The sequence below is a fragment of the Suncus etruscus genome, chromosome 14, assembly GCF_024139225.1.
Source record: "Suncus etruscus isolate mSunEtr1 chromosome 14, mSunEtr1.pri.cur, whole genome shotgun sequence".
In the NCBI taxonomy this organism is placed as follows: domain Eukaryota; kingdom Metazoa; phylum Chordata; class Mammalia; order Eulipotyphla; family Soricidae; genus Suncus; species Suncus etruscus.
In genome coordinates this window covers 24,742,320-24,764,940 of record NC_064861.1, presented here as the reverse complement: position 1 = coordinate 24,764,940, position 22,621 = coordinate 24,742,320, and the positions used below count along the sequence as shown (strand labels likewise).

The following is a 22,621-nucleotide window of genomic DNA, read 5'->3' as shown; positions in this document are numbered from 1 at the left end:
CTGGCAGGCTCAGGAGACCACATGGGATACCATGAACCCGGGTCCATCCTGGTTGGCAGCATGCAAGGCATGGCTCTGCCACTATGCTATCACTTCAGCCCCAAGTTGCTTTATCTTTTCTACATGATCTTTCCATCCTTTATAAGGACAGCAGGAGGTCATATCTCTTTTTGTCAATCACATTTTCTTAGAATGATGTAAAATGCTATTTTTCAAAATCTGTTTGGATACTTTTTAGAATTTCAGAGTAGTCATAAAGATAGTATAGTGGTTAAGGCACTGCCCTTGAATATTACTTACCCAGATTCAGTCCCCAGCACCACATATGATCACCTGAATACCACAGCTGTGACTCAAAACTAAAAAAAAAAAAATTCAAATTCAAGTCAGGAATGCATGTCTTTTGGGGGGGGGTGTTTGGGCCACACCCGGTGGTACTCTGGGGTCACTTCTGGCTCTGCACTCAGAAATTTCTCCAGGCAGGCTTGGGGAATCAAATGAGAAATCAGAGATTGAACCCAGGTCTTTCCAGGTCTACCACATCGTGTGCAAAGCAAAAGCTACCACTTATGCTATCACTCTGGTCCCAAGTCTCTCTCTCTTTTTTTTTTTTTTTTTTTGTCTTTTGAGTCATACCCGGCAGCACTCAGGGGTTACTCCTGGCTCTGTGCTCAGAAATCGCTCCTGGCAGGCTCAGGGGGACCATATGGGATGCCGGGATTTGAACCACCATCCTTCTGCATGCAAGGGAAATGCTTTATCTCCTTGCTATCTCTCTGGCCCCCCTTTTTTTTTTTTTTTAGTTTTGTTGTTGTTGTTTGGTTGTTTTTTTTTTGTTTGTTTGTTTTTGTTTTTTTGGGCCACACCCTTTTGACTCAGGGATTACTCCTGTCTATGCTCTCAGAAATCGCTGCTGGCTTGGGGAGACCATATGGGAGTCCAGGGGATCGAATCGTGATCTGTCCTAGGCTAGCGTTTGCAAGGCAGACATTAGCGCCACCAGACGACACCCCCCATGTCTCTTTTTTTGTTGTGTTTGTTATTTCTGGGGCTACACTGAGTGATTCAGAGATGATTCCTGGTAGTGCTTGGGTGACCATGAAGTCCCCTGGGATTATATCACTTTCTCTCACTTGCAGAGCGTAATCTCATATTGCTCTGACATTACAAAAAATAATTTTATAGCAGCTGTTTTAAATCATAGTGACTTATTTGCATTTCTCAAATTTACAAAGTTTGAGGTATAGATGTGTTCAGTAATCTGTCTGTGATCATATTCTTTGTTTTTAATCTGAAACACTTAAACTGAATATTATTGTTGTTTAATAATATCTTATTTACAGAACCGCAGAGTTAGCATGGAGGTAAGCATTGCCTTGCATGCAGAAGGACAGTGGTTCGAATCCGGCATCCCATATGGTCCCCTTGCCTGCCAGGGATGATTTCTGAGCATAGAGCCAGGAGTAACTCTGAGCATTGCTAGGTCTGACCCCCCAAAATAATAATAATAATAATTATTATTATTATTATTTATTTACATTAACTGGAACTAAAAAAATCCAGTAATTTGGGTAGGATTTTTTCAATTCATTTTGGGGCCATACCTGGCCAGTGAATTAGGGCTTACTCCCAATTATGACCCCAGAAACCACTTAGGGCGAGCCTGTTTGTATGAATGTAGTTCCAAGTCCGTGCATACAAGGCAAGCATGTTACCTGCTGTGCTATTTTCTTTTTTTTTTGGGGGGGGGGTTTTGGGTCACACTGGCAGCACTCAGGGGTTACTCCTGGCTCCTCACTTAGAAATCGCTCCTGGCAGGCTCGGGGACCATATGGAATGCCGGGGATTCGAACCTCTGTCCTTCTGCATGCAAGGCAAATGCCCTAGTCCATACCTCCGGCCCCAAGTTGTTGTTTTTTTTTGTTGTTTGTTTTTTTTTTGTGTGTGTGTGTGGTTTTTGGGTCCACACCTGGCAGTGCTCAGGGGTTACTCCTGGCTTCATGCTCAGAAATTGCTCCTGGCAGGCACAGGGGACCATATGGGACGCCGGATTCGAACCGATGACATTCTGCATGAAAGGCAAACGCCCTTACCTCCTTGCTATCTCTCCGGCCCCTTATTTTTAAAAATTTTTTTTTTTCTAATCAGTTTTTTTTGTTTGTTTGTTTTTGTTTTTTGGGCCACACCCGGCAGTGCTCAGGCTGTCTGCTCAGAAATAGCTCCTGGCAGGTATGGGGGACCATATGGGACGCCGGGATTCGAACCAACAACCTTTGGTCCTGGATTGGCTGCTTGCAAGGCAAACGCCGCTGTGCTATCTCTCCCGGGCCCAATTTTTAAAAGATTCAACTTTATGGGGCCGAGAGATATAGCATGGAGGTGAATATTGCAGGTAGTGTGTTTTGCCTTGCACACTGCTGGCACAACTTCAATCCCTGGCATTTCGTATGATCCCCCAAGCCCCACCGATTCCTGAGTTCTGAGCCAGAGTAACCCCTCACCATTGTCAGGTGTAGCCCCCAAAAACAAACAAAAGAAATAATGTTATTGTACATCTTTTGTCTAGGTAGAAACCTTTTTTTCTTTTTTTGCTAATTATAAAATTGATTTGTGTTTAGAATGTGTACGTTTACGAGTATGGCTATAGGACTCAGCTTTCATTTAAAAGTTTCTTTCCATTTAGAGCCAGAGTGATAGCATAGCACTAGGGTATTTGACTTGTATGTGGCCGACCCAGGACTGACTACGTTCGTTCTCTGACCATCCTATAGGAATCCACGAAGCCTGCCAGGAGTAATCCTTGAGCACTGTCAGGTGTGGTCCAAAACGCCCCCCAAAAAGTTCCCATTTATGGGGCTGAGAGAAAATACAGTTGTAGGGCTCTTGCCTAGTACCCAGCTGACCCAAGTTTGATCTCAGGCACCACAATATGGTCTCACAGGACCTCAATAGGAATGATTCCTGAGTAATCCCTGAACTGGGGTGTGGGTTGGGAGAATCCATTTACTTGTACTTTTCAGGAAAACATAGCCATTGCAACATACTTTCAAGTAGAAATACAAGCTAAATGAGATCATTTATAGTCAAAATGTTCTCTAGGCTTTTCTCCTTTTCTATAAGTAGGTAATTATTTTAACTTTATCCTTTGAGAAAAACCTGATTGTGAGGATTATAGATTCATTTCAGTGGTAAACTATGTATCTTTCATATATGAGAACAGAGGCTTGATTCCTAGCACCAAATATTAAGTACCTTAGGGTAAAATAAAGACTTATTGCCCCAGCTCAAGCTTTATAAAGACATTTAATTCTTTGCTTTACTAACATGAATTTAGAATACCGTAGCCTATACCAGGCTTTGCACTCAGGAATAACTCTTGGTAAGCTTCCAGGTTAGAACCATATAGGTCTAGTACAGGTGTTGGAATCCAGGACAAATGGCCTACCCACTACACTGTCTCTACAGCACCTCATAGTCAGTATTCAGTAAACCCTTTTTACAACATAAAATGTGCAGATTATGAATTCTTGGAAAGAGAGAGAAAGTCAAGGAAGTTAACCATTTTAATTTTGTTTTGTTGGGGGCACACCCAGTGACGCTCAGGGGTTACTCCTGGCTATGCGCTCAAAAGTCTCCTGGAGGGTCGAAGGACCATATGGAACGCCAGGATCTGTATTGGCTGCGGTGCAAGGCAAATGCCTTACCACTGTGCTAACAATCCGGGGCTCTCCCCCACCGTTTAATCTTGAAGAAAACACGGTAAGGACATTTATTCATGTCCAGAGCACCAAATTTATTGCTGATTAAAATGTAGTGATTTTGTTTGTTTGTTTTGTTTTTCTGGCCACACCCCTTTGATGCTAAGGGTTACTCCTGACTAAGTGCTCAGAAAATTGCCCCTGGCTTGGGGGGATCGAACCGCGGTCCCTTCCTTGGCTAGCGCTTGCAAGGCAGACACCTTACCTCTATCTAGCGCCACCTCACTGGCCCTGTGATTTTTTAAAAGCAAGAATTAATCTTTAACCTTTCCAGCACCTGTTATTGGTAAACTTGACATTGTTTAATTGCTCATGTAGTTTCTTTTGTTGCTTTCTTTCTTTTTTATTTTATTTTATTATTATTTTTTTTAATGCATCACACCTGACATTGCTCAGGGGTTACTCCTGGCTCTGCTCAGAAATCGCTCCTGGCGGGCTTAAGGAACTATACCAGATGCCAGGATTCAAACCGTCGCCCTTCTTGTTTAAAGGCAAATGCCTTACCGCTGTGCTATCTCTCCGGCTCCCCCCCCCCTTTTTTTTTTTTTTTGCTTTTTGGGGGCACACCTGATGATGCCCAGGGGTTAGTTACTCCTGGCCTGGGGGATGATGGGAGATTGAACTGCAGTCCGGCCCTTGTTGCTTTCTTTAAAAGGAATTGAATCCAGGCCTCATACCTCTCCTGTCTTGCAGTTACAAAATTGTGATTGCAGGCCAGAGATATAGCACAGCAATAGGGTGTTTGTCTTGCACACAGCCGATCCAAGACGGATGGTGGTTAGAATCCTGGCACCCATGTTCCCCCATGCCTACCGGAAGCGATTTCTGAACACAAAACCAGGAGTAATGAAGAGAGATGGGGGAAGGGAGGGAGGAGAGGAGAAAAGAAAAGAATTCTTTTGGCTAATCTGCGCTCAGCCTGCTTAGGGGTCATTCCTATTCCTAGCAGTGCTCAGGGGACCATATTGGATGCTGAGGATGAAACTTGGGTCACCTGTGTGCAAGGTCCTACATGAAGTGCATTTTTCTAAATAAATCTCAATAAAAACTAGCTTTCTTCACCCAAAATAATAAAACTTTAGATGAGGAAGAAGGGGTCAGAGCAATATAGTACATTGGTAGCTTGTTTACCTTGCATGCAGCTTGTCCCCAGTATTTCATATGGTTTCCCGAGCTTGTCAGGAGTAATTTTGGAGTGCAGACCCATGAGTAACCCCTGAGTACAACTGGGAGTTACTCTCCCCCCTCCCCATAAAAAAGGAAGGAAGAGGTTGGGATGGAGAGATAGTACAGTTGGATAGGCCAACTGCCTTACATACAGCCAACCACTGTTCAGTCTTTGACACCCTGTATGTTCCCCTGAGCTCCATCAGGAATAAACCCTGCCAAGTGTAGGCCACAAACAACTACACAAACACAATGATGAGAAAGAAGAAGCTGGTAATGTGACTTAAGTGGTGATCTACTTTTCTTGTGTGAGGCCCAGAGTTTGAAACAGAGAGAGGGAGGGGTTAAGGAGAAGAAAGGAGAAATCTGAAACCTCAAATTTTTAATGATACAATTTAGGAAAGACAGTTTGAAATTTTTTGAAATGTCAGAGTTAGCATATGATCCAGCATTCTCCTATGTTTGCACATGTTCATAGAAACAAGAGTAATATGGAGGGGCCGGAGAGATGGCATGGAGGTAAGGCGTTTACCTTTCATGCAGAAGGTCATCGGTTCAAATCCCGGCGTCCCATATGGTCCCCCGTGCCTGCCAGGAGCAGTTTCTGAGCACAGAGCCAGGAAAAACCCCTGAGCACTGCCGGGTGTGACCCAAAAACCACAAAAAAAAAAAAAAAAGAGTAATATGGAGTTAGACAATAGATATAGTAGAGCAGGTAAGGCACTTTGCAGCTAACCCGGGTTCAATTCCCAACATCTTATATGGTCTCCTCTGAGCTTGCAGGATGATCGTGAGTGCAGAGCCAGGAGTAATCCTGAGTGCAGCCAGATTTGATGAAAGAAAAAGACAAAGAAAGGGAGAGGGAGAGGGAGAGGGAGAGGGAGAGATGAAGGGGGAGGGAGAGGGAGAGATGAAGGGGGAGGGAGAGGGAGGGAAGACTTCTATGAATTTCAGAAACTTAAATTAAAATTTTCTCATACTAGATAGAAATTTTGATATAATTTTCATATGAATCAGGTAAAATACTGAAATTTACTTAATTGTATGTTTTTCCTCCTTAAAAAGGAAAACATTGGTTTTGTTGTCATCCATAGGAAATTACTGTAACTGTATAAATAAATAGTTATATATTGAGATTTCCACAAAAGATTCAAAGACATTAATGACCAATACCATTTAATCACAACATATCTCATTTGCACTTGTTCTCTCTAGTGGAAAGTTTTTTTTTGAGGGGGGTTGGTTTTTGGGTCACACCAGCGACACTCAGGGGTTACTTCTGGCTCTGCGCTCAAAAATCGCTCCTGGCAGGCATGGGGGACCATATAGGATGCTGGGATTCAAACCAGTGTTCATCAGTTACATGCAAGTCAAACGCCTTACCGCTGTGCTATCTTCCCGCCCCTCCGACATAAACTTTTAGATTGAAATAGTGTTTGTCAAACTTCTTTTATGACCATGGTTTGTGTTGCCCTTATAGATTGGCTCCCTTAACATATACAGTCCCCATGATCCACTTGATTTTTATCTGCGACCTTCTTGAATATCTTTGGGCCTGCACTGATCTGGAACATTGCACTAGATGGCTGCCTTTCTTCATTTATGTTTTGTTTTGGACCACACTCCATGGTGCTGAGAGTTGGTGGAGGGTCTTTCCCATTGTGTTTAGGGATCCTTGTAGTGCAAGGCTGGAACCCAATCTCTATGTTGAGAACCATCTACTTCATCCCTACCCCCATGTTCAAACACTGGACGGTTTTTCATAATTAATACTACTGAACTGCAAGATAAAAGTGGGTTTGGGCTTTAAAATATTCACTTTGTTGTGACCTACAAACATTAACTGCTTGCTTTATTTTAAAAAGGGAATTATGGGGCCTGGAGAGATAGCACAGCAGCGTTTGCCTTGCAAGCAGCCAATCCAGGACCAAAAGTGGTTCGAATCCCGGTGTCCCATACGGTCCCCCGTGCCTGCCAGGAGCTATTTCTGAGCAGACAGCCAGGAGTAACCCCTGAGCACTGCTGGGTGTGGCCCAAAAACCAAAAAAAAAAAAAATAGAAAACAAAAGGGAATTATGGGGGGCCCGAGAGATAGCATGGAGGTAAGGCATTCGCCTTCTGCATGCAGAAGGACTGTGGTTCGAATCCTGGCATCCCATATGGTACCCTGAGCGCTGCTGGGTGTGACCTAAAAACCAAAAAAATGGGAGGTGGGAATTAAGGAACGGGTTATGCCGTTTAGATGTAAAGTATAAACTTTCATGATGAGATATTGGAGTTAATCTATGGAGCCCCCCCCAAAAAAGGAATTAAGTAAACCTTAGACTTTTAATTTTTAAAGCCTTGGCTAAGTGGATGTCTTGGACCTGTTTTGTTTCAGGGTTACCATCTATTGACCCATCAGGCAGCTCCCCATCTTCCTCTTCTGCTCCTCTGACAAGTTTTTCCAGCATCCCAGGAACTCGAGTATTCCTGCAAGGGCCAGCTCCTGTTGGGACTCCTAGTTTCAACAGACAGCATTTTTCTCCTCATCCTTGGACAAGCGCTACAAACTCATGTAGGAATCATGAAGGAGCTTTCTTAAAACCTTGAATATGTTTTTAAATCATTTGTTTCAGGGAAACTATACTATGACTTTAGTAAATTAAGTGGTATGCAGATGACTCAAGGTTTGTATTGCAGTTATGTCAAACATTGTCGTTTTTTTGGAGGACAGGAAATTTGAGAAGGGTCAAGTTAATTCTTCCAAATCAGAAATGTTCATATTGGTCTTGGATTCAGAAGAGAGGTACTGTAAATCATATTATACCCCTCTGGGGAAAGTATTGTGAAATAATTTAAGTTTAAAGTAGCTAAATATTTGTATCTGGTCAATTGGGTATAATTGATTACTTATTTTTACAATTTAGAAAAAATTCTATGTATAAGTAAGAATATTCTTTTTTTGGGCAATTTACGCTTAACTAAGACATGAAGAGAAGTCAAGTTTTTTCTTTTAATGAACAGCATAAGGTAGTGAGTGCTAACCCACCCTCCTGACAAAACTACCCATTATGACTGGGCTGGAGAAAAGTACAGCAAGTAGGGCATATTCCTTGCATGCATTCAGTCTGGATTTAATTCCCAGCACACCATATAATAGTCCCCTGAGCCTGCCAGGAATAATCTCTAAGCACAGATCTAGGAGTAAGACCTGAGCACCATGGTTGTGATCAAAAGAAAAAAAAAAAATTACCCATTACTTAAGAGTTTCATGAAGGAACAAAACCAGGGGACCGGAGAGATAGCATGGAGGTTAAGGCATTTGCCTTGCATGCGAAAGGATGGTGGTTCGAATCCCAGCATCCCAGGAGTGATTTCTGAGCGTAGAGTCAGGAGTGACCCCTGAGTGCTGCCGGGTGTGACCCAAAAACCAAAAATCTAAAAATAAATAAAGAAACAAAACCAGGGTGGGGGATGAGGGAAGTGAAGGGCATTGGTGATGGGACTGTTGCACTGGTGAAAGGGGTTTCCTTTTATATAACTGAAACCCAAGTACAAGCATGTTTGTAATCATGGTGCTTAAATAAAGATATGAATTACTATTTAAAAAAGAAAAGAAACAAAACCAGGGATCAATTACATAGCAGGTTAAGATGTTTGCTTTGCAAATAGCCAGCCCTGGCACCCCATATAGTCTCCTAAGACCCACCAAAGGGATACCTGATTGGAAAGTTGTTATCCGTTAAAAAGAAAAAAAGACAAAACCATAGGAACTTGTGGGATATCTCAAAGATCCAGAGTGTGTACTTTGCATTTGGGAGCTCCCAAGCAACCCCTATAGCCTATCATGGAGTCAAAGTAGCTCCTGAACGCCACTGGGTCTCACTCACACACACACACACACACACACACACACACACACACACACACACACACACAAAAGGAGATAAAGTCATTGAGTCCTACAACTGGGTCTCACACACACACACACACACACACACACACACACACACACACACACACACACACACAAAAGGAGATAAAGTCATTGAGTCCTACAAGGCTTTGCTAACACAGTTTTCTTATAGGAAAAAAAGGAAACTAAGTAGAGAATACAACCAACTGCTTTCCCAAATATTATCATCATCATATTATTTAGTCATCACCACATTTCATTTAAAATTTGACAATATGTTTTGAGAAGATTATTGAAAACTAGAATAAGACAGAAAATATGGCCTTTCTAATATTTAGTTTAATCTGGAATTTTTTTCTTAGACTATACATATAGACATAAGCAGTACAGGGTGTTTTTAGATATTAAATATTTTCATTTGAATGATCTTATATATTCTCAGAATTTAATATTGTGGAATAGACTTTCCCAACGAGGTTTCTCATATTATAATTTTTATATGTAATAAAACAATAGAGAAATATTTTGCCACCAGGTGACTCTCCTATTCCATCTGTTTCTTCGGGATCATCTTCACCTCTTTCAGCTACTTCTGCCCCACCAACATTGGGCCAACCAAAAGGAGGCACTGCCAGTCAGGATCGAAAGATCCCTCCTCCCATTGGAACAGAGAGGCTAGCCCGGATTCGGCAAGGAGGATCTGTCGCACAAGCCCCTGTGGGAACCAGTTTTGTTGCTCCTGTTGGACACAGTGGAATATGGTCATTTGGTGTCAATGCTATGTCAGGTAGTTTCCTTGCTTTACTCTTTCTGGAGGAATATCTCAAATAAGTTGTAGGGTTTTGCCTTGAGGGTTGGCTAGCAGGTAATGTGCTTGCTTTGCATGCATTTGGGCTGTTTGAATATGTTCCCACCAAACACCACCAGAAATGACCTATAAGCACAGGGCCAGTTTTAGGTCAAAAAATAAAATAAAATAAAAAGATTAAGTAGGATTCCTTTGAATTTCTTTTTTAAGTATAACTCCTGTACTTTACAACCAGGGATATGATTTATGTGCTAGATTGCCTGTTTGATCATCAGTAACAAAAAATAGTCTGGAAGGAGAGCAAAGAGTGTTAAAATTGAGGGACTTGAGTAAGACAGTAGGATGTTTGCCTTGAACATGGTCAACTGTAATTTGATCCCCAGTGACCCATATGGTCTTCCAAGCCCTATCAGGACTCATCCCTGAACATCACTGGGTGAAACAAAAACAAGCAAAAATATATAAGAATTGAGTCCATTCTTAGAATCTGGAATTTTAATTGGAGTATGTGTATATATATAGTATATAAGATGTATATTTACATAAAATAGAGTTAATTAGAAGTAGAAGATTTTAGGGGCCGGAGAGATACAACAGCAATAGGGCATTTGCCTTGCAAGCAGGACCAATGGTGGTTCGAATCCTGGCATCCCATATGATGCCCTGGGCCTGCCAGCAGCGAGATATGACAGTGTGTTTGGGATTTTTAGAATACTTTACCCAATATTCCAGGGTTTTTAGGGTTGCTCTGTATTTTGCTATGCAAGGAATTGAACACAGACTCCTGCAAACAAAACATGCACTTAATTATTCAGCCATATCCTGGATCCCTGAACTTTATTTAAGCAGAGCTTTTCATGAATGCTACCTGAGTCTTAAGAGAAATTATTTCATTAAATTCATTGTAAAAAATAGAAAGAAAATCCTGTTTTCATTTCTTTCCAGAAGGTTTATCAGGTTGGTCACAGTCTGTGATAGGAAACCATCCAATGCATCAACAGTTATCAGACCCAAGCACATTCTCCCAACATCAGCCAATGGAAAGAGATGATTCTGGAATGGTTGCTCCCTCTAACATTTTTCATCAGCCTATGACAAGCAGTTTTGTGGATTTTTCTAAAGTGAGTTAACGAACATTGTAAATTGTTTAATAATTTGCCAGCCAATAAGCCCATACAGTCACATGCTAAGGAATGCTTTTTTTATTTTAAATAATGATTTGGGTTTTGTTTGTTTTTGTCTTGGGGTCACATGTGGCACTCAGGTTACTCCTGGCAGGCTCGGGAGACCATATGGGATGCCAGGGATCAAACCCCCGAGTCCATCCAGATTGGTCGCTTGCAAGGCAAATTTCCTACTACTGTGCCTTTGCTCTGGCCTCAATAAGGAATATTTATAAAGTTTGTATTGAAATCTCCCATTTAGTATAACTAGATTGTTTCCATGGCGTTGTCAGAAATTTAGCCCAGTTTTAAGAGTATAGTAATAGTTTGTCTTCAAACAATCGTGAAATTTTGGTTTTTGCTGCCACAACTCGGAGGGAGACCTCTGCCCTTCTTAAAAGTTAGCCAGAGTAAAGCAGGAAGGGTGATCCAGAATAAACTTGAGTACTGCCAGATTTTCACTCAAAAGGGGATTGGGGGAATTGAAGGGCCACAGTGAATAGAGAACATTTGCCTTGCATGCAGCTGAGCTGGGTCGATTGCCAGCACCTCATACAGTCCTCTCTTGTCCTCCAGGAATGATTTCTGAATGCACTCGAGCACCACTTGGTGTGACCTAAAACCACCACCCTCAAAAAAAAAATTTTTTTTAACTATAAAAAATAGAAAGAGTTGGCAGTAAGCTTTGTCTACATTCCTCTTGTCTACATAGAGAGCTTCGTGCTCATAAAAGTTGGTTAAGTGGGTTTTTTTTGTTAGTTTTGGGGCCACACCTGGCAGTGCTCGGGTTACACCTCATTCTACACTCAGGAATCACTCCTGGTGGACTCAAGGGGCCATTTGGGATGCCAGGTCCCAAATCCAGGTGTTATGCAAGGTAGGTACCCTACTGGCTGTGCTATTGGGCTGCCCCCCCAAACAAGGTGTTAGTTTTGTTTTTTGTAAGTTAAATTTTTGAGTCACTATGAGATACAATTACAAAGTAGTTACTTAGTTTCATCCATATAATGTTCAACACCCATCCCTTCATCAGTGCATTTTTCCCACCTCAATTGTCCCATGTTTCCTTTCCAAGCCCCCCCACCCCCCACCCCACCCCCGCTTCTATGGCAGAAATTTTTCTTCTCCTCCTCTTCCGCCTCTCCCTCTTCCTTCTCTTTCTTCTTCTCCTCCCCCTCCTCCTTTCCCTCTCACCCCTTCTTACTATCTCCCCCTTAGAGAGACTGGTTTGCAGTACTATTCCTGAAGAGATACCATGTATATCATTTAATCTCTTTTCAGCACTCATTGCTTTTCCAGAATGGTCATTTCCGGGGCCGGGCGGTGGCGCTAGAGGTAAGGTGCCTGCCTTGCCTGCGCTAGCCTTGGACGGACCACGGTTCGATCCCCCAGCGTCCCATATGGTCCCCCAAGCCAGGAGCGACTTCTGAGCACATAGCCAGGAGTAACCCCTGAGCGTTACCGGGTGTGGCCCAAAAACAAAAAAAAAAAAAAAAAAAGATAATTGGAAATGACCATTCTTTTTTTTTTTTTTTTTTTTTTTTTTTTTTTTGGTTTTTGGGCCACACCCGGTAACGCTCAGGGGTTACTCCTGGCTATGTGCTCAGAAGTCGCTCCTGGCTTGGGGGACCATATGGGACGCCGGGGGATCGAACCGCGGTCAGTCCTAGGCTAGCGCAGGCAAGACAGGCACCTTACCTCTAGCGCCACCACCCAGCCCCCAATTATCATTGTTATAGTGGTCCCTTCTCTGCTCCAACTTCATTCCCCCTTTTTTTTTTTTTTTTTAGCAAATTCCTAATATGGAACAGCCCTGCTTGTCCTGTTCTCTATTGTCTTTGGGTATTATTTCCATACTCTGCAAGATATTTTTGATTGGGGCCAGAGAGATATCATTTTGATTGGGGCCAGAGAGATATCATGGAGGTAAGGTTTGCCTTCCATGCAGAAGGTCAGTGGTTCGAATCCCAGCATCCCATATGGTCCCTTGAGCCTGCCAGGGGCGATTTCTGAGCGTAGAGCCGGGAGTAACCCCTGAGCTCTGCTGGGTGTGACCCCAAAAAAAAAGATATTTTTGATTAAAAGTTATTTAGAAGGGGCCGGATTGGTAACACAGCAGTAGGATGTTTGCCTTGCATACAGCCAATCCAGGATGGAACAGTGGTTCAAGTTCCAGTGTCCCATATGGTTCCCCCAAGCCAGGAGCGATTTCTGAGCAAATAGCCAGGAGTAACCCCTGAGTCTCACCAGGTGTGGCCCAAAAACCAAAAAAAGGTTATTTAGGGGGGCCGGGAAGGTGGCGCTAGTGGTAAGGTGTCTGCCTTGCAAGCGCTAGCATAGGACGGACCGCAGTTCGATCCCCCGGCGTCCCATATGGTCACCCCAAGCCAGGGGCAATTTCTGAGCGTCAAACGGGTGTGGCCCAAAAAACAAAAAAAAAAAAAAAAAAAAAAAAGGTTATTTAGAAAGAGGGGAGAGAAAAGGAGAAGTGTGTGTTCCAGAGAGAACATAGACTTCTCCAAAGTGGAAATAAGAAGCAAAAAAATCCAAGTGATAGACATGATCAAGAGAGAACACAGGCTTGAAGGCAAGCCCAAATACATGATTTGATATTAGAGGTTGTTGTTGTTTTGTTGAAAATTACTGCTGAATGCATAATAGCCCATTTTGATCTTGCAACAACCTATGGTAACTTAACAGATAATTTAACAGTAGTTATTTGATTGAAGGTTAATTAGATATAAACTGACTTTTCTGGATTATCATTTATAATGACTCATATTAAACTTTTCTATTTTAGGGACTACCAATTTCCATGTATGGAGGCACCATTATACCTTCACATCCTCAGCTTGCTGATGTTCCAGGAGGCCCTCTGTTTAATGGACTTCACAATCCAGATCCTGCTTGGAACCCTATGATAAAAGTTATTCAGAATTCAACGGAATGCACTGATGCCCAACAGGTAAAATGGATTTAATGTTCCTTGAGTAGTCCCAAGTTCTGACTATCAAAAGTGATAACACCTGACCACCTTGATCTGAATTGTTTGTCAATATCAAAATGCTACCAAATATTTTATTTTGTTGTTTATATATTCTTCCTAGGCAAAAACAGTGAATTGCCATTGCATTTATATATTCATTTTGTAAATGTCTAAAGATTCCTAATTAGAAATTCCAATTTTTCCTCCCCCTTTTCAGATTTGGCCGGGCACGTGGGCACCTCATATTGGAAACATGCATCTCAAATATGTCAACTAAGTTACTGTTTAGCCTTGTTTGAGAAACCTATGACTTTGGAAGAACCCTGGGGGATTTTTTTTTTAATGTGCCTAACTAAGAAATTTTCTCTGAGGCTTTAGCAATGAAATATGACTGACCATTGTCTAAGAACAATGTGATTTCCTATCCACCTGACTATTGATTATGTTCTCTGGCTAATTTAGCCATTTCGAATTTAGTGCTTTTGGCTAAACATACTGAATGCTACTTGTATGCAAAAGAAAATTAGATGATTACATGTTTCAACCTTTTAGGGTGGTAAATACATGTACATTTGTTTACATACGTAAAAGGAAAACATTGAGTAAATTTCTTGTCATATAGTGGCTCTACTTAATGTAGCCTGTATTAATGTGAAATATTTACCAGAATATTCAATAAAAAGATGAACAGTGTTTAGAAGTTGGGTGTGATCCTTTCAGTGGTCATACAAGTACCATCCAATCTGGTTCTGTTAAAACTATTACTTGTTTTATATCGGTTTTATGGTTTATCACATTTTGCACCTCAGTGTCCATTCATAGGCTGCCCTGAAAATGTCTGTGAAGCTATTTCTTATTCTGTGTTAAACATTCCTTGTTCTCTACAATATTACTTTATGTGATAGGAGTTTCAAGCCCATATGAGTCTTGTCTAACTTCAGCAGACAAGCTCTGTGTGGCTTTAGTTCTTTATGTATCATGCCTATGTCAACAAGAACAATATGGTTTCAATCAGATTAAACAAACTAAGGAACATCAATTTAAGGTTCCCTTTGACTTTTTAATTTAAAGATTAATTTGGTTATAGATGTTTTATTTAGGTGAAGACATAGGAGGAGGCAGGGTTACTCTATCTTGTATTGTTGAATCAGTTGAGTAATATTTATAAATGTGTGACTGGGCTTAGTTCCATGGTTGCAAGTATGAAAGTAAATATTTTTAACAGGCTAAACAAGAACATTTTGGCCAAAGTATAGACTATGCCAAGAATCTGATGCAACAGAGAACGAAAAACTACTGACAAGAACAATTATTTATTTGTTTATGTTTTAGAATAATTGAATCTCCTGCTCTTACATACAAGCAGTGTGAAAAAGAAAACGTTTTAGGCTGATAGAAAAAAGCCAAAGTACATCAAAAAAAAAGATGCACAGAAAAATTAATTATCTAGGACCATAACCATATAAACAATACTTTTCTACTATTTTCTGAATCACTAGACATAACCTGATTCTTTGTCTTTCTATTTTATTTTATTTTATTTTGGGGCCTACAACTGTCAGTACTCGGGTGTTACTCCTGGCTCTGGTTCAAGGAACATAGGAGGTACCAGGAATTGAACCTGGGTCTGCTATATGCAAGTCAAGTGCCCTACCTTCTTACTATCTCTCCAGTCTTTCGTGTAATTTAACCCATGAGGCAATTTCTTCAAGCTTGTTTCTTACTATGTTTTTGTTTTTTTGTTGTTTTTTGTTTTGTTTTGTTTTTGTTTTTGGGTCACATTCTGCGGCACTCGGGGGTTCCTCCTGGCTCTACGCTCAGAGAACTTTCCTAGCAGGCTCAGGGGACTATATGGGATTCTGAGATTCGAACCACTGAGCTTCTGCATGCGAGGCAAATGCCTTACCTCCATACTATCTCTCCGGCCCCTCTTACTATGTTTTGATTGGATTTGAAAACGTTACAAGTGGGGCCGGAGAGATAGCATGGAGGTAAGGCATTTGCCTTTCATGCAGGAGGTCATCGGTTCGAATCCCAACGCCCCATATGGTCCCCTGAGCACTGCTGGGTGTGACCCCCCAAAAAAAAACACAAAAAAAAAACGTTACAAGTGTTGAAGCTACTACCTTTGTGTTACTTGATAACTTCTTGTACTCTCAAGAGCCCCATTACCATGAGGGTGATAAAAGATCCCACCTGCAAGTATTGTTTTCACTTATTACTAACCAAAATGCATGAGTATTAGTAAAAGGAATAAAGCTACTCTTGATGAAACTTGCTAGTAAGTAATATTAAGTAAATTATTTGGTGGGACCAAAAAGTAATTTTATTCTACATTCTAACATCTGAGTTATCTAAAAGAAATTTAATCCTGTCATTGATTCTTTGAGGATCACAGAATAAAGAAATTTAGTCTCAGGTCAAGAACTAGAATTCATGAAAAGAGGGAGTGGGGTATATATGAGAAATTTAGGGGCCAGAGTGATAGCGCAACGGTAGGGCATTTGCCTTCCATGCACTGACTTGGCACCTACCTGGGTTCAATCCCTGGCATTCCATATGGTCCCCTAAGCCTGTGAGGAAAGATTTCTGAGCACAAAGCCAGAAGTAACCCCTGAGCACCACCACCATTCCCGAAAAAAAAAAAGAAATATAGAAAGGTTAGAAAGAAACAGGAAGTGTTCACATACAAGTATGTAGCATCCCTCCATCCATATATATATGTTGTGTTGGTTTTTTTTTGTGTTTTTTTTTTACCACAACTGTCTTTTTCTTTTTTTTTTTTTGACTGTTTGGATCCTAGTAGCCTATTCCCCACCCCGTTTTGCCTTCTGTAATCTCTTCTTCCTCTGTCTTGCCTCTACCTGGCATTACTTTACTGCTATTTTACCAACCTGAAACTTGGATTAAGCCTAGCTCAGGTAAGAACTTACTTTCAAAATATACAAGGGATATGGGGGGGAGGCAGCAGGGAAACAGCAGAGCAAGAGTCAGTAGCGTACATTCTATTTATTTCTACCAGTTGAGTTAACTCTAGGCAGCTCATTTCTTTTCCTAGGCTTCACATAATTGACTAAGTTTGCTAAGGCTGGGGTTCTAGCTCTTCAGTAGAACACTTGAGTTGCATGTGTGAGGCCTGGGTTGAATTCCTGGCACAACTTCCACCCCCAATCCCTCTTGTTTCCTAGATCTAACTTTTATTTTCCTCTTTCTCTACAACTGAGAATATGTTATGGACACACTGGAAACTGATAGAATGTTTACATTGTTGACGTTTGAAAATCCCTATCTGTGGTTCTCACATGGAATCAAATGCCTTATTTAGGTGATCAGTACTGATTTTAGCAAAGGCAGAAGAAAACTGAACATGCACACTCTTTGTGAGCCTTCAAGTCACTAAAAACATTCAACTGAGGCATAGCACCAACCCCATGAGAATAACAGCTTTTTCAAAGAATAAAACTATCATCAAGGCTTCTGGATCTATTTATTTCAAGTATTATTGAATGTAATAAAATTCCACTACCAATAAAATTATTCATGCTTTAAGACCCTTTAAACCTATTGTGGCTACAGTGTGCTGACTTGCCCTTTTATAGGCCAGTCTGCTTCCTTCCGTCCCTGCTCTCAAAGGGGAAATCCCATCAACTCAGCTAACCAGACCGAAGAAAAGAGTTGGACAGTCAATGGTGACCTCTTCTAACCAGAGGTAAGAAATCTCAGGGTTTGGAACAACTTGTCAGGTCTGAACAAATTCTCTGATCTCAAAACTAGTGGAACAGGGGCTGGAGAGATAGCATGGAGGTGAAGCGTTTGCCTTTCATGCAAGAGGTCATCGGTTCGAATCCCAGCGTCCCATATGGTCCCCTGTGCCTGCCAGGAGCAATTTCTGAGCATGGAGCCAGGAGTTGTAACCCCTGAGCACTGCCGGGTGTGACCCAAAAACCACAAAAAAAAACAAAAAAAAAACTAGTGGAACAAATTGGTTCCATTATAGTTTAAGTCAAATAGAGTGGAGTACTTAGTAAACTTTTTCTGCCCCACTATTAAGACCTTTGGACCACATTGTAAAACCAAGAACTGTCAAACAAGCCTGTAGGAAAATAGTATGTGAAAAACATCTTGTTCCCTAACTAACCCTAGATCTCTTTTACCAAGAAATATGACAGGTTGTGACATCTTCCCAATGGACCCTGGCCTTTGATGAGGGATTCTAAGCGGACACCACTTCCTAGTCATCTCAGGTTTTTGCAATTTGTGAATAAGCAGGTTCCTTCTCCTTTACTCTCTTAGATAAAAAGGAATAGGTAGTTATAAGTACCCAAAGCATCAAACCATCAATTAAAATTTAACCTCAAATAAAGGGAAGAAGCCTGGACTTCAAGATCTGATTTGGAAAATATTGCCAACCATTTTTTGTTTGGTTTGGGGGGGGTGTCCCCATCCACCCCCCTGCTGTGCCCAGGGCTTTACTCATGGTCTGCACTCAGGAATCACTCCTAGTAGATTCCTGGGGACTGTATAGGAAACTAGTAATCAAAGTGGGTCGTTTGTTTTGGGCTCGGTTAGGCCACACCCAGTGGTGCTCTGGCTCTGCTCTCAGAAATTGCTCCTGGAAGGTTTGAAGAACCATATGGGATGCTGGGGATAGAACCCAGGTTGGCTTTGTGCCAGGCAAATACCCTACTGCTATCACTCTAGTCCTTTGACTATATTTTGAGCATCAGGAAATTTTGTCCTTTGATATATTGTATTGTCTGGCTTTTAATTACAGACCTCGAATTTAAAACTTATTTTTCATAAGTTAAAGAAAAATTATGGGATTGGAGCAATAGCACAGCAGATAGGGCGTTTGCTTTGCAAACCAGGCTTTGATATTCGGCATCCATATGAACCCCAAGCCTACCAGGAGTAACCCCTGAGCTCGCCAGGGGTGGCACAAAAACCAGAATAAAAGTTAAGGAAAAAATAAGCGAAGCCAAGAGCTGAAATGATAATGACAGATAGATGAATTCAGGGATTCAATAACTTAATTTAGGAAGGTGGGGGAAAACATAATTGAAGAAACCAGAAGTCAAATGCATTTAGATTTAGTATACTCCATCACCGCCTCTCCTGCCTCCTTTCATATCACTGCCTATATCAAAATTCCAGGACAGATTCTAAGCCCTTTTCCTACTTGCTTTAAAAAAAAAAAAAAAAAAAAAAAAAGGCAGGCTCTCTCACCAGCCTCCCAGCTCTTCCTTAGTTTTGAGGTGAGTCATGCCAGAGGTCAGAGTAAGCTTCAGTCCACCACCTTTACTTACCCTTTCATGAGTCCCAACTATTCCTTATTCCAGAAGGCCCAACTTCAGGAGCCGAAGCTTCATGCACTACTACCATGTTGAGCATACATGCTCACTCCATAGTAGGATTTTTAAACCCCCCAGGAGTAACCCCTGATCACTCCCAGTTGTGGTCCAAAAGAAGCCCATCTCCCTCCCTGATTTAGCCCTGCCCCATCGAGGCACTTTACACCTTGTCTTTCCTGTAATTGAAAGGTCTCAGTAACAGAATTTGAATTTCAGCTTCCCCTCCCAAAAGATGCAGGATTTTTGACTAGCGACTTAACCACTCTAGCCTTTACTGTCCCCCCTGCCAAGGAATTGGGGAGTGTGTGTCAGTAGCGTCACTGTGCCTCACCTCCCCCAGCACCCAGCTGTAAATTGTAGGTAGCTACTGGCCCAAGGATCGCAGCGCTGCCAGGCTGGCAGTTGAGTCGGGAGGAACTGTGCAGGACATTGGACTCCTTCCAGCTTTCTGCTAGCCCGGACTTGCTCCCTTGCGCGTGGGGCGGGATCATCGGGTGAATGACAGGGGCCCGCCCCGGGCGTGACGTCTTCCTGGTGGTGGTGCTGTGGCCACACGTGGTCGACTGAGTCCGCCTTAGACTCCGCGCGCTCTGCTCGGCGCATTCAGCACCAGCCGCTGGTCTTCTTGGTCGTCGCCTTCGCTATGTCCACGTCTACGAGCTGCCCGATTCCCGGGGGCAGGGACCGGCTGCCCGACTGCTACAGCACCACGCCAGGGGGCACGCTTTATGCGACGACCCCGGGAGGTCAGGGGGCCGGGGCGTGTTTGGGGTCTGCAAGTTGCTGCGTGGCTTCTGTGTGCCTGCAGCCTTAAGCTTATCAAAGCTCCTCTGCAGGTTGTAGCGTAGCATTGGCTGGGGAGCGGGGGAGGGAGGGGGCTGTTTGGTGCTAAGGCCCAGGTCCCTGATGTTCAAGGTGATGCAAGATAGCCTCAAGCTTCGTTTTCGGGGTAACTGTAGACTGAAATCCCTCTTTGGTCTGGGTTCTGAATGTTTTTTCCTTAGCTTTAGAGGCTGGAGTGTAGTTAGTTGGTCAATAGTTGGGCAGGGTAACTGGGCTTACTGTTTGTTTAGGCATACTGCCCGTAGTCATGGTTTCATGGCTCCCAGAACATGGGGTTCCTGCCACGTGGAGGCGATGGGGAGGGGCCAGAACTGGGCTAGGCACTGAAGACAAAGTTCTTGTAGGCTGGACTGAGCCTGATAGCATTTAGGAGGGGTCAGGACTAAGAACATTATGTTCCTGTGTTTCACGGAACACAGCTCCTTCCTGAAGGCTAAGGGAATTTAGGTGGAAACGCCTTGCTAGCTATTTGGTTCCTGGCTGAAGGGCGAGGGCCTACTACCTGTTAGCCAAAGGAGATTTCCAAATCAACAGTCTTTTTAGGAAGCAGCCTTAAGTTAAGCCAGAGCTGCAAGCTTGGCGGTCAAAGAGGCAGCCTGTGAAGCAACTCTAAACCGCAAGCGTAGCCTGCACCAAACTAGTGTGCACCACTTCCATTTTAAAATGACAGGGGCCTGAGCAATAGCGCAGCAGTAGGGCCTTTGTCTTGTGTCTTGTTTACCGCTGACCCAGGACAGACCTCAGTTCGATCCCTGGTGTCCCATATGGTCCCCCCAAGCCAGGAGCGATTTCTGAGTGTCACCGGGTGAGGTCCCAAAACCATAAAAATAAAATGACAGTAACTGGGGCCAGGAAGATAGTATAACAGGTAAGGCACTTGCCTTGCACATGTTTGACCCTGGTTCCACCCTTGACTCCCCGTGTTGATTTCCAAGCCCACCAGAAATTATCCCTGAGCACCAAGCTAAGAGTAAGCTTTGAGCACTGCCCTATAGAAACTAAACAAAGATAAGTTACAATAACCAATTAAAAATCACTCTACTCCAGGGGCCGGGAAGGTGGCGCTAGAGTTAAGGTGTCTGCCTTGCAAGCGCTAGCGTAGGACGGACCGCGGTTCGATCCCCCGGTGTCCCATATGGTCCCCCCAAGCCAGGAGCGATTTCTGAGCGCATAGCCAGGAGTAACCCCTGAGCGTCAAACGGGTGTGGCCCAAAAATCAAAAAAAAAAAAAAATCACTCTACTCCAAAAGACCCAAAAATTTTATCCCACCTCTGCTACATAGCATCACCTTTTTTTTTTTTTAATTTAGGCACTGATTTACAATACTATTAATAGAAATGTTTCAGGTATACAGTGTTAAGCTACAACCATCATCATCAGAGTATCTCCCCTCCAGCAAACCTTGAATAAGGAAACATGATTTCTGGGTCAGGACCAGCCTGCTTCTTACCGAGTCCCCTTACCCTTTAACAGGCACCAGGATCATCTACGACCGAAAGTTCCTGCTAGAGTGCAAGAACTCACCCATTGCCCGGACACCCCCTTGCTGTCTCCCTCAGATTCCAGGAGTCACAACTCCAACAGTTCCACCCTCCAAGCTAGAGGAACTGAAGGAGCAGAAGGAGACAGAGGAAGAGATACCCGGTAAGGAAAGACAACGGAACCTAAAATCAAATGCCCATTGAGTTGTAGGTTCAGTGTCAAGACAGGTTTGCACAATGATGCTAAGCCTGCAACATGCAACAAGTTTTCTTGCCTTTTCTTTTCAGATGACGCACAGTTTGAAATGGACATCTAACCCGGTGCAGATTGACCCTATGTGGGAGTGAAATAGGGATCCCTCCTGCAGTTGCTGCCACCACCTCTTCTGAGGTATCCAAAGGCCTCCTGGCCTCATCTTATCTGGGAGTGACTTGTTGGTTCTGAGCCTCCCTTCTGAGGCAGCTTGGCCAGAGATAAGAGTGGGCAATGTGCCATGCCCTTCACTCAACTATCTCTGACCTGTAGGCACTCCTGATCCACAGCCCTCCGTGCTCATGGACTAAAGCTGGGACTGGAACTGGGACAGAATATGTCACCTTCTGACTGCTTAGTAAACTTTAAAAGAAACGCACTGGCTTGTGTTTTTTTCAATGCTAATCTTTATAATAGCCACACAGCTGAAGCCCTCCTTGAATTTAGAGGCCTCTGGTTTACTTTCCGCTTCCCTGGAGCATATTTCCAGCATTAATTAGAGCTCACAACAGATTGTTGTGGCAGGCTACCAGAACTACAAACTATAAGCAACAATAGTCTGACTCCTGTAAGGAATACTCCAGCCTTTCCAGAAAGTGACATTCCTAGAATGAAACCAGCAGTCCCTCCCTATTTCCAAAACAGGAAAAAAAGTGGCACTGCCCAATCTTCAAACTTCTCCACTCTGTCTTTGCATTTTCTATTTTCTGCCTATAAGTATCAACCCTTCATTCATTACGGAAAACCTGTGCCCTCTCAGCATTATACAAACTTCCCTGGCCCCTTCCACCTGATTGTTTTTAGAGGGTTAGAAGGAAAGTTAGGGAGCAGCTTGTTGGTATGTCGGAATCATGAACCTACCCACCCTTCACTCAGAAAATAAGAGTAATAATGTCATATCAGGAATCTGGG

General features: G+C 42.8%; 2 protein-coding genes across 2 annotated transcripts in view; both read left to right on the top strand.

The window, feature by feature from the left end:
- Window positions 1-14,480, top strand: part of ANKHD1 (ankyrin repeat and KH domain containing 1) — a 147,275-nt gene extending 132,795 nt beyond the window's left edge. The window contains 5 exon segments of the mRNA XM_049787352.1: window positions 7,306-7,482; window positions 9,359-9,610; window positions 10,577-10,752; window positions 13,595-13,759; window positions 13,998-14,480. Of these exon segments, the coding sequence (XP_049643309.1) occupies window positions 7,306-7,482; window positions 9,359-9,610; window positions 10,577-10,752; window positions 13,595-13,759; window positions 13,998-14,057 (830 nt within the window). The 3' untranslated portion in view covers window positions 14,058-14,480.
- Window positions 14,481-19,023: 4,543 nt separating this feature from the next.
- Window positions 19,024-22,084, top strand: EIF4EBP3 (eukaryotic translation initiation factor 4E binding protein 3). Its single transcript, XM_049786044.1, has 3 exons — window positions 19,024-19,877; window positions 21,449-21,619; window positions 21,745-22,084. The coding sequence occupies exons 1-3, from the start codon at window positions 19,775-19,777 to the stop codon at window positions 21,771-21,773; spliced, it is 303 nt and encodes a 100-aa protein (XP_049642001.1). The 5' UTR covers window positions 19,024-19,774; the 3' UTR covers window positions 21,774-22,084.
- Window positions 22,085-22,621: the final 537 nt, after the last annotated feature.

Bases quoted from the DNA above. Each gene is read 5' to 3' on its own strand.
- EIF4EBP3 (XM_049786044.1), top strand. From the start codon at position 19,775: ATGTCCACGTCTACGAGCTGCCCGATTCCCGGGGGCAGGGACCGGCTG. The intron at 19,878-21,448 runs GTCAGGGGGCCG...ACCCTTTAACAG, and splicing joins TTATGCGACGACCCCGGGAG to GCACCAGGATCATCTACGAC. The intron at 21,620-21,744 runs GTAAGGAAAGAC...TTTTCTTTTCAG, and splicing joins GACAGAGGAAGAGATACCCG to ATGACGCACAGTTTGAAATG.